Source organism: Trematomus bernacchii, unplaced genomic scaffold (assembly GCF_902827165.1).
Source record: "Trematomus bernacchii unplaced genomic scaffold, fTreBer1.1, whole genome shotgun sequence".
Lineage (NCBI taxonomy): Eukaryota > Metazoa > Chordata > Actinopteri > Perciformes > Nototheniidae > Trematomus > Trematomus bernacchii.
The window spans coordinates 1837491-1853702 of NW_022987727.1; the positions used below are offsets into that span (position 1 = coordinate 1837491).

At 40.8% G+C, this 16212-nt stretch overlaps 1 protein-coding gene across 1 annotated transcript; it reads left to right on the forward strand.

Moving 5' to 3' along the window:
* The first annotated feature begins 397 nt into the window (after positions 1–397).
* Positions 398–7142, forward strand: znf740b (zinc finger protein 740b). Its single transcript, XM_034144929.1, has 7 exons — positions 398–496; positions 3006–3157; positions 3344–3577; positions 4163–4291; positions 4376–4508; positions 4739–4857; positions 4970–7142. Exons 2-7 carry the CDS (start codon positions 3113–3115, stop codon positions 5117–5119), a joined length of 810 nt encoding a protein of 269 aa, XP_034000820.1. The 5' UTR covers positions 398–496; positions 3006–3112; the 3' UTR covers positions 5120–7142.
* The last annotated feature ends 9070 nt before the right edge of the window (positions 7143–16212 follow it).

The window sequence follows — 16212 nt, forward strand, 5'->3', positions numbered from 1 at the left end:
TGAAAATCTTAGGTCACAGGCTTCTCCAATAATGCAACATGGAACATATTTGTTTACAATAAATAATTAATTATTATATTGGCAAATGCAAACTCAATGATTCTAGACCTTTTTATGTCGGAAACCGGTGCTGAACTAAAAATGTATAGAAAATAGTGCAGGTCAATGCACATTGTAACATTAGATTTGATATATATATCAATGATAAATACCATATTATATAGTTATATACCAACATATGTTATAATACGGTATAATATAATGTGTAAGAAAATCAGAACAAATTCGGATGTGTGCAATCAAAGGACACCACTCCCTCACAATTATGGCCGTAAATGTGGGTCATGCTGCTTCGATCACGTGACAGGGAGCCTGGCCAATCACAACGCTTCCCGAGAAGCTCTTCCGGTGGCGTTTCCTGTCAGTGTTTGTAAACTGAGAAAAAATTGGAAGTGCGACAAGAAATAATAACCTACAAAACTCTAAAAATCAAAAGGTAAGCAGTCCATTTGCGAAAGAATGTCACTCGCTGCTGTTTGACCGTGTTTATACTCTGCTACACGCGTGTTTGTGAGCGCTGTAGCCGGGGAGGAAGGTGTTATTTAGCGGTCGGCGCTGAGCCTGCACGCCCTGCTGTTGTTGTGTTGTCTGGGGCGGGGGGTGGGGGTTCTCTCACACAAGAGTTGTCCCACAACCCAACTACTGGCTAGCTAGCAGGTTAGCCTATTATGTTGTGTTCAGCAAAGCCTCTCAGCATGCTGCACACTTTAAAAGCCACCGTCTAAATAGTGTGTCCAGATATAAACTGCATATATAAAGGTCCAGATATAAACTGCATTACCCAATGGGCTCCCGTTTAATTAATAAAGCTCATTTGTGCAGAGAGGTTCGCTTTTACAAAAGGATTTCCTTCGTTTTTAAGTCGCTAGCTAGCCCACTTGTGATCAAATGCATGTTTTCTGCAAAATAATTTAGACCATACGGTTAGACATAAATATAACAATTAATATTCAACTTAAAGATAAATGGAAACATGTTTTACTTAAGTGATGAATAGCAGTGTTTGTTGACCATCAAAGCCCTTGTGCACGGTCTGTAAAGGTAAACATCTGATATATATTTGTATTCACCGCCTTTGATATGAATTTAACACATAAGACTGCAATACTTACAAACATCCCTCTCGTCAATTAAGACTTCTGTGAAAAGGCCAAGCTGTTTCTGACCATTGTAAGCCTTGTACATGTGCTTAATGCCACACCATGAGAGGCACTTCTTTCCACCATAGCTCTCTTGGTAAATTATAAAATAAAAATGTTGAATAGTTTTTGATGGGATATAAACTTACTTCTAACCAAGGAGTTCGTTTTTTACAAATGTGTATGTACATTTAACACAATAGAACCTAGGCAGCATCCTAGAGGATCAAAGAAGTAATTAATGTTTCTCAGTAACTCTTTACGTAGGTACAAACAGCCCATAAAGTCATGTATTTTAATCCTTAAATCAATCCATTGCACGGTATGTTCACCATTATACACTACAAAATACAACATAAAAGCACAAAACTGTGTTTGGTCATCATCAGGCACAGCTTTTGACTTGCACCGCAGGTCTTTGGGTTCAAAGACTCATTGAATCTGCAACTTAGGTGCCAGATTGTATTGCATGAAATTGATTTCACTGTTAACTGATAAACTGCTACTACTGAACTCTCAGACACCTCAATAATTCTCCCCATGGTTTTGAAACTTGATAAAAGACAATATAACTTTCTAAGAAATAAGGCAGTACTTATTCAAAACCTTATCTTATCTGCGTGGATATTCTTTGAAGTACCATTTCTACGGTTATATTAGGACACACTTTAGCTTTGATCAGTTTAAATGAAACATCACATGGTGCCTGTATTCCATTATATTATGCCCATAAACATTTAATCTAGGGGAGAAACAATTGTAATTTACAGTGAACTTGCCGCTCGGAAACGGCAGATTCATTTGAGATATTTAAAAAAAAAAGTATCATTATTACACCACAGTATGTTAGAGTAGTTCATCACATTTTGTGCATGAAGCATTTGTTTGATCAATCTTTTCTACTGAGATTTTTGTTTTCTTTTTGACAGTTTCCATTTTCCCATTGGACGTCATAACACATCAAACTAAAATGATCATGGTGTATTCTCTATTAGTCAATTAGGATTTCATAATGCAAAGACGAGATCAAATCTGTTTATATATACAGGATTGATCTCAAGGAAATACTTTTGTGGTGTTTGTTCATTATCATGTAATGCTTTAGAATTGCACCACCGGTCATTGAGTTAAGGGATTCCGCAACCTCAGTACCAGACTTGATTACCTGAAATCCAATTCACTCTACAATGATTAACTGACTCCTGAACTCTTTGTTACCTCAAAAGATTCACCCTTTGGTTTTGAAACGTTACAAGAGCGAACATAACTGTCTTACATGGTAGGTCTATACCTATTTACGCTTTCCAGCATCAGATCCAGGGCTATTATAGGACCCCCCTTACCTTTAATCAGTCAAACAAACATCACATCGTCCCTTTATCACATTTTATGATACCCTTGACAATTTCATTTAAGGTAGATCAAATTGTAATTGATAGTTCACTCGCTGCTCTCAAACAGCAGCCTATTTCTTTTAGATTTGTGTCTTTTATATGTTTTGTTATAACCTCATGTATGAAAACCTTTGTGGGATTCATCATATCTACAACGTTTTCTTTTGTTGTTCATTGTTTACCTATTCCCATTGGATGTCTTTATTTTTTCTCAACATTTTTTTCTTCTGTCAACCATTGAAACGTGGCGTGAACCAAATCACTAGGGTTGTCTTGCCTGATAAACAGCCCTTACTAAAGCTGGACCTACATTGCTAGTCGTATATATCCAGATTTGAAACATTTATTAGATTGGTCTGGTTTTCCAGCTCCTGATTCCAGCATGGAAAAATTGTCTTTACTCTACTTTCAGGCTTTGGCCCCTGATGATTTGGGTGGGTGTGGTCTCTTCTGTTACCCCTCATCCTAAGTGAAGCCCCCTCTGTTCCCCCCAAACACACACGCATTCAAACCACGGCGATGACACACCATACAAACAACTCTGTTCGAGACCATATGAAATGGGTCAGTGGAAGTCTCTTCATCTCCAGAATCACCGTCATGTTTTTAGTTTGTATTTCCATCCTGATTGCCAGTTCATTTCTCTGTTATTCCCATTACTCGACTCCCTCTCTGTCCCCTGACTCCTTGTCTCTGTGAGGAGTCCTGCGGCCCCCCCTTTCTGCTCTGACTTGCTGTTTGTGTTGCCAGGCCGGGTTGCTGGGCTGCGAGGCGGTGCTGTCCAGCATGGCCCTGATGCAAGCCAACAACATCCCAGGCCAGAAGAGGATGATGTCACCCTTGGGTCAGGGGCACAGGCCCAGTCCCGAGAGCCACCAACCCCACTCGCAGCAAATCCACAACCAACACGGACACCAGGTCCACCACCAACAACCTCACCAAAGCCACATGGGCCACCCCTCAGCCGGGAGCTGTCCACCGCTGGTAAGAAGGCAATGAGTCTGGGCAGGGTCACTCAGGAAGCCTGTTAGAGCTATTCATTCTACTTTTGTAAACTTTGCATAGGAACAAAATGTGAGCTGTTAATAGACGAATGTTATGGTGATGGAAATAAACTAGACTTAAAACTCATTCTGGAAACGGGTAGCACCAATTCTGTGGTGGGACTCAAAAGGAAACGTCCATTGGAGTTGTTTGATAAGATTATACATGTGCCCTCTCCCTCCTATTTAGAATTTATCATCACTATAAAACATTTTAAACATGATTAATAATACACTCAAATTAAGTTGTAAGTGTTTATTAATATATTTTATAACAGTATAACTTATCCAATGAAGACATTTTGTAATATTACAACTATTTTTCCTACATTATATTTGTTATATATATACACATTAGGTTCTCCTTATGGATGACCACAGGATGAGTTGTAGTTGTTGGAAAATACATTAATATCTACTTAAAACTACATTATACAGAAATATTTAAAATGCTGTATTGTGTTTGCTGCTTGATTACAAGCTAGCATACTAACAGTTAACCTACTACCATTCCTTCCTCCTAAAGTTGATCCGAAAAGACGGGGACTATCACTCATCAAGACTGGCTGATGGAAAGGACATGCAGGCAAACCAGAATATGCAGCCCAAGAAGAAGCACAAAAAAGCAGGATCCTCCAGCAAAGTTAAAGTCGAGGTGAGGATGAGCAAACATGCAAAAGTGCAAACATCTAATCCTGATGTTAAGTTCACTTAAAACTAATTGTGTTATTCTTGTTAGCATTTTATTCCAACAATGGAAATGGACGATGATGACAGTTCCTTGAAAGTCCAGAAGAATTTCATCTGTGACCACTGCTATGGAGCTTTCCGGAGTAGCTACCACCTCAAGCGACACATACTGACACATACAGGTGAGAACCCACAGCTCACCTCTTCAATGTGGCCTTCCTCACTTGCATTTAAGGGTTACTTATGGAAAACAGGGTGGTGTGCTGACTTGTGAGTCCACTATTCAGCCAGAGGACCACCCTTAAGAATCTGTCACTGCTTGTATTAAACTACAAAAAACCCACAGGCTCAAACAGATCAAATATGCCATGAGTCTTGGTATGCTGCTAAATAATGGGCTTGTTGTTTACAGGAGAGAAGCCATTTGCTTGTGATGCGTGTGATATGCGGTTCATTCAGCGTTACCACCTGGACCGACACAAGAGGGTGCACAGCGGGGAGAAGCCGTACCAGTGTGATCGCTGCAATCAGGTTAGAGAGCGTTTGTTTCGGCTTAATTTATTTTGTGAGCATTAAACCCAACCATGTGTTAGCAGTGTCAGTGATGTTATTTCACTAACTTCTACTAAACCCTTGCCTCCAGAGCTTCTCACGGACAGACAGACTGCTGAGACACCGGCGGCTATGTACAGTGGGGATGAGCAAAGAGGAGAGCCAGTACGCACAGGAAGCATCTGCCCATACAGCTTCCTGGAGCCCCCTACAGCCTTCCAACAACCGCCTGACTGTCTGACCCCCGCTCCACACAGAGACCCTACAGATAGCAGCTCAGTAATGTCGCACATTGGAGCTCAACAGTACTGTAACGAGAAAACAGCCTAGCTTATACACAACCAAACTTTACTTTGCCCTCGCCAGCTCCTTCACAGAGCTTGATAGTGGATTTTTGTATTTTTCTTATCTGCTTTCCTTTCATGATACAGACACAAAGTGGACGGACTCATTCACAGGTCTTGGTATTACGGCAATAACTAAATGGGGGGGGGGAAAAATCCTTTTATCTAAAAATGTTTCCGGTATTTTTGGGGGATTGCTTCTGAGGCATTGGATGTATGTGTTGGACTGCGATGTATCGTGCAGCAGCTCTTAGGTATCCTGTTGACGCGCAAACATCCCAGTGCTGCCCTCTACTATATATGGACAGTTCGCTAAAGGACATTACTGTTAATGTTTTAGGGTTTCATTTCTCTCATTTTGTGTTCCTAATGCTTTTCAAGTACCAGCTACTGCTCATAAGGGAAAGATAACTGCAGTCCAATAGTGAAGGTGTTTTGTGACCTGAAATAAAATTTGATGTAATTTTATATTACGCAATTTTAAACATGAGATGGGCTCATTACAGAGTAAAATTCTAACTGGTAATTAATTTTCTTTTCATGAAGAAGATCTCATTATTTCAAATGGATCTAAAAGGCCTGTCTTACCTGCTACTCCCCCAGCTGTAGAACTGAGGTACCACAACTCACATCCGTGATTTGTGCAAACAGGTTGAAGAACACTAAAGGTTAACTAGTTGCTCCTCAGATGTAAAATGTTAAACTAATCCTGGTATTAGTTTAGTTATGTTGGCTCTCGTATCCACTGCTCTACCTTGTTTTAGAGGGTTTTTATCCTGACAGTTAAGCGGTTGCACTGTTGAAATGCAGTAGAAGGAAGGACACATTTAGCAAGCTGTTTTATTTAATAACTGGATGTAAGAACAACCTGTCTGTTCCAGGAATTGTGCTTCTGTAATAACCCACTCAATATAAATGAATGGTTTTACTGTCTCTGTTCCTAGAAAGCATCGTCAGTTTTATTGTTTAATGCTCAGCGATTACAGTTTTCTTATGACTTTGAAAGACCGTCCTTTCAAAAGTGTTTCGGTAAGCATGTTCCTCAGATTTACATAAGAACACAATTCGATTAAAAACCAGCCCTAAAAATAGTTTTTACTGGAGATACTTGGGAAATGTTCTTGTATCCAATTAGTTTAGCCCTCATAATCCAGAAAACAATTCAAACAGTTGATAACGTAACGTGGTTCATCCATAGATTTGAAATCTCACCTCTGTCTTGACCTGACTGAATGTGATCTACAGTGCGTGTCACTTCATCTCCAGTTTAACCTTGAGCATCTTCAATGAAGATGATGAGCAGAGGGGCCACGCAGTGTTTCGTCCAATGATGACTTACATTATATTATCTTCAGGCCTCTGGGTGAGAGAATCTGACTGAAAACACTGGACAGAAGATGTTAGCTGGGTTGTAGAGGATTGTATTTAGACTGGTACTTCCAGACTGCCAGATGTTTAGATAATGTGAAAGGACTTTGGGGCCCCATCACTGACTTGTCTACTTTTTATGAAGTTAATATATATTTAAAATGTATTAGGGGTAGAAAATTGTATGTATGGGACCTACATTTCAAAAGAAAATCAAAGTATTTACAAAGTTATAATCCTTAGTCTGATGATTCCTTGTGAAAAATGGCAAGACATCCTTCAACTTGCTGTTAGGTGTAAAGTAAAAGCTGCCATTTTTTAATTTCTTTAGTATAGCAGCCATGATTAGTCAACATTTTTCTTTCTTTTGCATGTATTTGTTGGAGGATATTGTATACAATTTGTTTTAGTAAAGATATATTTTTTAATTTAAGCCCCACTTCTTTTCTCATTTCAGGGGTGAATTGAAATCAATTTTGACTCAGTCTATCATACTGTAGTGAACGGAGTTTTAGGGCCTCAAGTCTTAATAAAGCTGTTACACTTTTTAAACAGATGTCAATTTTCTTTCACTTATGTCAACATAATATAATACACAAAGTTACTTGTCATCAAATATCACATTACTTCCTGAATGTTTCAGCCTACATTTTCAGAAATATGTAATGCACCAATCTTGTCAGCAGATGGCATCCGTGATCATGTGCGGTCCAATTTCTCTAGAAGAGTGATGATGAGTAACCACAACTAAATGTCTTTCTATATTTACAGTATGGAACATTTTCACAGAATACCCTGGGTAACAACTCGTCATGGAGTGAGAAAATGTAATGTAATCTACTCCTGTCTCCACATTATTCTGGCTTGAATACAACGTTTTAGACAAAAGAAAATTGATCTCCAAGGAGACTACCAAAAACATGGCATCATACATATATACACAATTTTGGGTAAGGATTACGAGACAATTAATCATTATAAACTGTATGAGATGAGGCTGCAACATCAGCCTGTTTAAATCTACTAACTACTCTCACCTATTAGATCTATTCATCAAATCTACCTCTCATTCCCTTTTTTGGATCATTCTTCAAAAAACAATTTCAGTAATTAGATGCAAATCCTCAGTTTGATAAAATAGCAGTTGTTTAGGTTGATAAGATAGTTATAACAAGTAATACAAATAGTTAGTGATTCATTATTATCAATCACCTACAATTACCAACTTGCACAACTATGCATTGCAACACAGTCACTTTAACAGATCCTTGTCTGCACCACAAGAGGGAGGTGTACCCTTAGCTAATGTCTGCTAACAATGTTCCTCAAGACATTAAGATACCCATGGCACTTGTTCTGAGACAGCAGATGATCAATGCACATCTAACACGAGCCAATCCCTGATAGTAACATGGCCTGGAGCTGGTTGAAAATACATGAGCCAGATCTGAGTTTTCATAGAAACATAAAAGCAGTTTAGGTCAAAACAGACACAAATGATGAGTTTGTAAATCCAAACTTATTGCTAAAAATAAATACCGCAGTCAGTCTTGTTCAGAGAAATATGATTTGTTATAGATGCTGCAGGTAAGAAGTATCAATGTCAAACTGGGTGATTAAACAGTCATAACCGTCTGTGTGGTGATAGCTGATACCCACATTCTTCAGAGAGGAGGAAAGAATTTACATTGGCCTGTCATTCTGTCTGCGTAGGTATTGCCACATCAGTCCTGCGTTAGGAAGTGCAGATCATACCCTTTAGCACCTTCTTCTTTGCTATTGACCAGTTCCTTAATTAAAGCATTAGGATAGGCAGGATGAGATCAGCCCGAAGGCTGCTGGGAGTGTGTGCCTTCCCCCATGGGAGACATCCCCTCCCTCTGCAGTCTGATTTACAGCACCCACAGGCCCCTGGCACTTAACAATGGACCTTCTTAAGTGAGGTAGATGGCGAGGCGACCAGAGAGGGGGAGATAACACTCCATCTTCATACACAAAGTGCTGAAATCATCTAGGTTTGAAATCATCTCTCCGAGACAGACTGATCATGGAGTCAGTCCAGAGGTAAAGTGTAGGAGTGCTGCCGTGTGCTCAGACTGGCGTTCTCCATCAGGGAGGAGGAGTGATAGCCAACGCTCTACAAGCTCACCTCTGTCACAGGGATAAAATGAGAAGATCTCCAAACAGAAATGTACCTAACAACTAGTAAATCTCAGGTGACGGTGTAAACATGTGGGTGGTTCAGAGGTTTACAAAAACAAGCGCCTAGCAGCAGCGACGTTGTGTCTCGTACAAATGTTTGGATGCCCCCTGATCAAATACATAACAGGCTCATGGCGCATGATTGAAACCCTCCCAACAATAGCTCCTGCTATCTCCCTCTCCCCGAGGTGTGGGAGAGCCTTTCATCTCAGGCTTTGATTAATAAAGGAAGCGCTGGTTGGTTGAGAGCAGCGATCTGCCCCCCCCCCCCCCTGGAACATCCATCATGCCTGTGACAGCCCACCTCTCTGTGTTAATTAGCGGTGGTATTTAAGCTGTCTGAGGTGTTCCATGGCCGTCAGCGTGGTGGTGGTGGTGGTGGTGATGCTCGTCATTAAAATTTCAATTCCTCTTTCCAGGTTACTCCCATTTTCCTGGACACATCAGTGAACACGTCCTCCAACATTCACACTGAGGAACAGATTAAGTGTGCATAGTAAGAGGCAGTGGAGACTTGACAAAAAATGAGAACACAATAGCTGTTTTCTCTATGTGAAAACAGAAAGGTGAGGAATCATGAATTAACCGGGAATATCTTCGTGTTGGTGCCCTCACTGTTTCTTTAACATGCATTTTATGTTAACCCAACTAGGTCAGCATAAATGTACAAATATAAATTTGACTTATCACGCTTCCTCAATAACTGCTTAGGAAAGTATATGCCACAAATCTAAAGTCATCGTCAAACAATGGGCAATAAAAGTGTTCATGCATTACTTATTAATGATGACCAAATATTTTAATAGGTTCTAATACTGCAGGCTATAATACAGAAATAAATTGTGTATGTAGCTGAACCCTGGTCTGCCTCACAACTAAAAGGCATCCTGTAACAGTATGAAAGCGTATATGTTATTAGAGATTTGCTTGATAAGCCAAGGTCGTCAGCAAAAAGCAGACATTTAACATCAATATAAAATGGCCTCCAAAGTGTTAACAAAAGCTGGTGTATACAGAGCGTCCAAAGGATCCCAGGGTACTACTATTAGTGGTACCAAACTCTAGTAAATATGGAAATTACGGATGGGATGTCTTCCAGCCAACTGCGTTACAAAACATCTCTGACGGGGAATTTCCTGTCACATCGTGTTTCAAACTCTCCCATATTCAGATTTCTGCCACTGCGACTCTAATTAGTGTAACTCAACAAGATGGACGAGCCTCTGCATATTATTCCCAGTACAACAGACTAAATCACAAAGGAGAAAATAAGTGAAAGCTGTTACCCATGTGACTAGAAACAAGGGAAAAATAAAGTTTGGCCTACTTGCGTGTTTTGATACATTCAAATCATGAATATTCATACATGTAAATTAATCTCGAGTCAATGCAGAATTTGCAACCTAAATCTTTCAAATGTATTGTTTGCAATGTAGATCAATCACAGGCATGGAGTGAAGAGATTTGAGAGCAGGTGACAACTGGTTAGGGGGAATGGGGAGGTACAAAGAAGACTTAAACCTTTTAATGTGTGACGAATGGCACCTATTGTCATCATTTGATAAATATATAAGGGCCAAATTCCATAGTTCAGGTTCATGATGTGTACTGATGGTTGAGTTTCTGATGTGCAATAATCCACACTGGACTGCCAGTTCACAAATATATCAAACACTACATTTCTGCCTCAGTTAAATACTACCTAGCACTCACAAAGAGAGGAAGCCTAAACGCTGCTGAGTATGAGGGCTTCCAGGTCTACAATGAACAGCTTTGGTAAAGGTCTCCATTCTGCAGATACATTTACAAAGATCAAGTTCAGTTGTGCAGGACCTTGTTGATGAGATTTATTTGGCCACAGAGTAATCCACATTCCCTTGACAGGAAGGACAGGCCGGCGCCCTGCCGACTGTGTAAAAATCACTTTCCAACAGGAGGTGCGTTGAGCCTCGACAGATACATTAACATGCCTTGGCCTTACGCCTCTCTATTAATCTACATCTTGTTGAAACATGTTTTGGACTGAGCTGCCTCTCTAGGGAACAACCAACCGGCCACAACAAGAGTCCTTATTGGGCTTCGGAGGGGCTGGCAGCGCTGCACTCCACTGGGGAACATTTTTCTAGCCAAGAATTGTTATGTTTCATGAAATACACCAATATTGGGAGAGTTGATATTAAAACCCATTTGTTTCTCTCAATTCCTTTCCTCTAAACATTTATCTAAATTAACATGTTTAGTTACCGCAAAGCTGCAGATTGGGTAAAAGAACTAGGGCATTCTTTTTTTTTTTAATACTACAAACAACAGGGCAGCAGAAAAAGGTAAACAAACAGAGCATGTTTTAACAGAAAAAACCTCACTGAAATGGTTAACTCCATCCACGTATAATTGTCTCAACCTCTTCAAACACACCGCCGAACTATCAATCATTCCCCTGAGTTCAGAAGGATCGTATCTCTTAAGGATGTAAAACCTGTTTTCTTTCTCTTACATGGTACTTTGTCAGAAGGCATGTGTGTAACCCCAAGTTATCAAGTTCAAGAGAAGGTCTCTGGTGAAATTATGCAATCCCACTTGACAAGGCAAGTCCATGGCTTTCTTCTGTCTCTTTATTTTCCGACAATTTTCCACTTGAGCAGACGACCTCAAGTGTGAAGTGAAAGAGTAAAGAGAGGGATTTGATATCCAAGGGAAACGGAGCATGAATTCACTGGGGGTTGATAGACAGGGCAGGGGCGGCCATGCTTTTTACCCTTAGAGATTTCCATGGGTCAAGGCTGTTACAGGGCCACGCTCTCGCTCTTCTTGATCTTGTCAGGATAAACTCTCAGGCTGATGAAGAGATATGCTGCAGATAGATGATGGCGTTGCACGAACACCGGGGCTGCAGTGAGTGGATACAGTCAGACGCCAAAGTGACTTTGGCAGTTTGCTGCTGTTGATCAGCTTTGAGATATACGCATGATTTACTCTGTCACTTAGGATCTTCTGACCCTAAAGTCAAGCGAAAACCTGCAGAACGTTAGAGATGTGGAATGAGAGGAGAAGACAAATGCACATTCCCGTGCAATTATAAATACCTAAAATCCCAGGCAAGATGTGACTGAATGCATGCAGACGTGCACAATCGCACTTTCCCATTTCTCTCTCTTTGCAACATTACTGAGTTTCTCTTTCTGGCATTAGCAGAATATGTTTTGACCTATTTAAAGCCTTTTCTTGGACACTTAGCATTTTAATGTATCCCACATTTCTCTGTTCTTCCTCTTTGCTCACAAGAAGGTCTCTTCTCTCATGACGTCAGGACTATTATACTCCAGCGCACCTCCCTTCAGGGATAAGGTTTTACGATTGCAACCTGACACCGTTTCTGTGTCCTATAAGCGACAGAGCTGTAACTCACTTCAAAGGCAGAAGGCATCAAATCACAGTGCACCTATAAATTAACCTGCCAAGTCTTGGCCAATGAGAAGGCGGCATTAAATCTTTGCTGTCATCCTGGCGGCCAATGGAAAGACGATGGCAGTAAATCTGTCAGGGCCGCGTCTGTTAACGGTGTTGTGGTGTGGTTGGGGAATCCATGGGGAGGGAGGGGAGAAAGTGAGAAAGACTAGAAGACAGAGGGAGGAGGGAGCAAATATGGGGTTCAGATCTTTGCACCACAAAATGCTTTTCTGTACATCCTTCGGTCCTGCTGCAAACCTTCACACACAAACCGAAATAAAACAGTAAATGGCTTTCAGAGATTTTTTTTTTTTTAGCAAAACAAGACTAAACGTGGCCAGAAAAAAAAGGAGAAGCAGACAATATGTTTCCCTCATGGATGCTGTGGCAGTGGAATACCACCAGCAGAAACGCTCATAAAGCTTTACTGCCAGCACAGTGTCTAATGTTGACTGTATACAGTGAAAATGATAGATGGCCATTCTTTAGTGCTTCTTTTGCATCACTGCGAAACCAAAACTTGGTGTTGACTCTTTGATTACAGCCGTAACCGAGTAACCTCTGTCTGTCATGACAAAGCACCATCAGTAGCAGCAGCAGCCGGCGCCCGGCTACACGCTGCCTTCTGGATTACAGGCAGAGTCCAGTCGAGCCCATCCGCAAACCAGATGTGCAGCTACAGAGGATGATGGAGTTAGCTCTCAGCAAACCTGAGCCTCGACGCTGCAGGATTTCTTTTGCCATCTAACCCCAAAGAAACACAAAATAGTCCTGCTGCATCTAACCAATTCCACATTTTCACATCCAGAAGCTTGCACTATCCCTCTTCTTCACAGAGTGATGCACTGCAATGGCACAAGAAAACTGGAGGAAAACAGCAGAGGGAAATCACATCAAGTAGAATATTTTCTCGATTAACAATGCCCTTGGTGGCGCACTTTCATTATCCTATCAATGTTGAACATTTTCATGTCATAAATCTTAAAGGTATCATAAAATTACTGGCAAAGCTGATCCAAACCAAAGAAGAAATATTTTCCTTAACAAAGCCCACTATTTTTTCACCAATCTGTAACGACATCCAATAAACCAGCCACATCTGCGGTGACATTTTTATCTTACATCAACAAAAAAAATTAAACATTAGCATCAGAATTTATAGTCATCTTATGTCATTACTATGAATTTTTTTTTCCTTGGTCAGAAACATAAACAGCGTGTTGAGTTACGGCAAAGGCAGGCAAGAGAGCAATGGTGGTGGTGTTGTTTTTGGCTGGATTTTCCTGGGGTGGCCATGATTCTCCGTTCTATGGGAATCCATTAACACACCCAGAGAGGGCAACTGGGGCCATAAAGCACGTCAGGCTGCCGAGGGGAGCAGGCCCGTACCTCCTTCTCTGCACACACACACAATCATATGTGCTTTGAGCAGCCTTTAATGACCTATTTCAAATGTTTACAATGATTTTGCGGATATAAAGGGTGGCGTATTATTTTTTTTTGACTGAGTAAATGCATCAATAAACAACGGATAGGAGGATTTCCCAATTCAGGTATTTTCCTTCCAGATTGTATGTATCATGATGGTAATGTTTTCTGGCTAGAAACGAGAAAGCAGTAGAAGTAAAATGGCCTTGTTAATTTTAATACACTAGGTCATTAAACATCATGTGGGTCTTGGCCTTTGTCCTGCTCAGACGATATAATGACACTTCCTTTAATACGTTTACTGCGGTGCATCCAACATGCTGTCATTGTTTTCCCTAGTGTTGTTTCTCTTTAGCAGGGCAAGCCATTGGATGGGTGCTCAGGCCCATTGACTATGACATAAAGACTCTGTAAGCTTACAGATGATGATAATTTATTGACTCTAATTCACACAGTCCACTCGCACACATACACACAAGAGAAAGAGAGCGACTCTTTCACTGTATGCATCGATCAATTACAAGGCTCTAGCCCACACGTCTCTGACAATTTTACTGCATGTTATGTACAGCATGTCAAGCCATGGCGTTTTAAACTGTTATACTCATGCCTGTATAATTAATATCAATTACCTTGCTGTTTTTTTATGATGGGGCAACTGTAATTAGTGGATGAAAGCAAGCGACTGCGCCCCCGATGGTGCTGCAGGGCTATTTTAGATTAAAAGTGAGGGTCTGGTCAGGCACCTTGGGTGGGATCTGTTATAACCCTCTCTTTTTTCCGCCGTGCCCTCCCTGGGATCTCGTCTAATCACATTTACTGCCGTCTACTTCTACTAACCTCGTCCTCTTTAACCTTCATGTTTCCCCTCCCTCACTGAAACCACACACCGAGACAGAAGCTGTCCTCATTATACCAGCAAACTGGTGCGATAACAGTAAACTGGTGCGATAATGGAGTCCATTTATAATGATTACCTTACCCTTTCTTACTGCTCTTTCTCCAGTAAAACACTTGGAAAGTAACATCAACATGGCTTCCATTCATGCTATCTCTGTAGCCATAAAGAGCCACAGATTCAAGGGCTGAATCAAACTGGAGCAAAGCCAAGACAAAAGGTCCACAGGTCAGAGACAATAACAGTTTCATTGACTACACTCCTCTCTGTTATGTGAAAACATCAACCCACATGCATCTGGCACAACCACACACACATTATGTTGGGCTGTTTTACATCAACTGCTGTCTGCAAGCAGTTAACTGTGATTGATACATAACATACAGAAAGCTATTTATTAGTTGTATAATGTACCGTAATGTTGAGCTGAAACCAATTAAGTCATCTGTCTCTGAATAACTCAAATGTAATTTCCTTAGAAAATAAATACTCCACGAACCTTACAGTATGTGCACATTACAATGCAGTTATTCTGTGCATTACAATACCTCCCTGTGTGCTGTTTTCTGTCCTACATTTTGGGATTGAGATAAGCAGATCCTATCCAATTTCCCTGAGGGTGCTATAACCGCAAGATTTAACTGATTATTTGCCCGTGGAAGAGGCGCAAAATGCTCCAATTTACATTCTGTAATCTGACATTACCGCTCCTTGTGATCCTTTCCACAAACTGCTGCAGGCCATAGACATCTCTACATCAAGAGCATTCATTTATCTGATTTGCTGTATGATGAAGAAAGATAAAAAGGCAAATGCGTTATACAGACCAGTTTAAAAAAAGGCTACAAACAGCAGCTAAGTGACCTTTGACTCGGGCTGTCTTGACTAGTCCCAGCATGCCGAGTACAATAGGGGGTGGGGTCTGATTTAACATGGAGGATGTAACAATACCAGCTCCCTAATATGGTCTGTATTAAGCATGGTTGAATCTATTTGCGCCCTAACACAAATCTCTCCTGACACGAAATACCTTCATGTGATCATCATAACATACGTGGGTAACTAGATAGAAGAGTGCATACGGATCTTTTCTTCTCCTGTAATATGCATCAGGTACCAACATGATGTATTGGCCTTTCCTGCATCTATTTCTCTCTCATGTGTAACCTTCATCTGCATTACAATGGAGTATGAGGTTAGTGTGTGAAGGTGGGGGTGCATACATTGAAGCACACAATTCATGTTGCACAGTATGTCTCCACAGAGCAGAAATGAATCAAGTATGACTCCATAAAACTATCTGCATGTCACAGCAACACAGCACGGAGGAAGCTCCTGATCATAGCGGCATGAATGAGTCCCCTCCCCTCTCTACCTTCTTGTCTACAGTATTTATGTCCCTCAGCCTGGCACTTTGCTGCAGACGCCAGGAGGTGGAGCCCTTGCTCTAGTGGCTCTGGCTCTCGCTGTGGCCCTGAAGAACAAAGAGCAGACAGCATGGCAGCTCTGAAATAAGGAAATACCATTTTGTACTACTTCTATACACATAAAAAGTATGAAAAACCACATCCACACAGAGAGCTAGTCTACAGTTCACAACAATTACACATTCATTAAAACAATTACGAAGAATGCACAGACAAAGGG

Bases quoted from the DNA above. Each gene is read 5' to 3' on its own strand.
- znf740b (XM_034144929.1), top strand. From the start codon at position 3,113: ATGACACACCATACAAACAACTCTGTTCGAGACCATATGAAATGG. The intron at 4,509-4,738 runs GTGAGAACCCAC...TGTTGTTTACAG, and splicing joins ACACATACTGACACATACAG to GAGAGAAGCCATTTGCTTGT. The intron at 4,858-4,969 runs GTTAGAGAGCGT...CCTTGCCTCCAG, and splicing joins AGTGTGATCGCTGCAATCAG to AGCTTCTCACGGACAGACAG.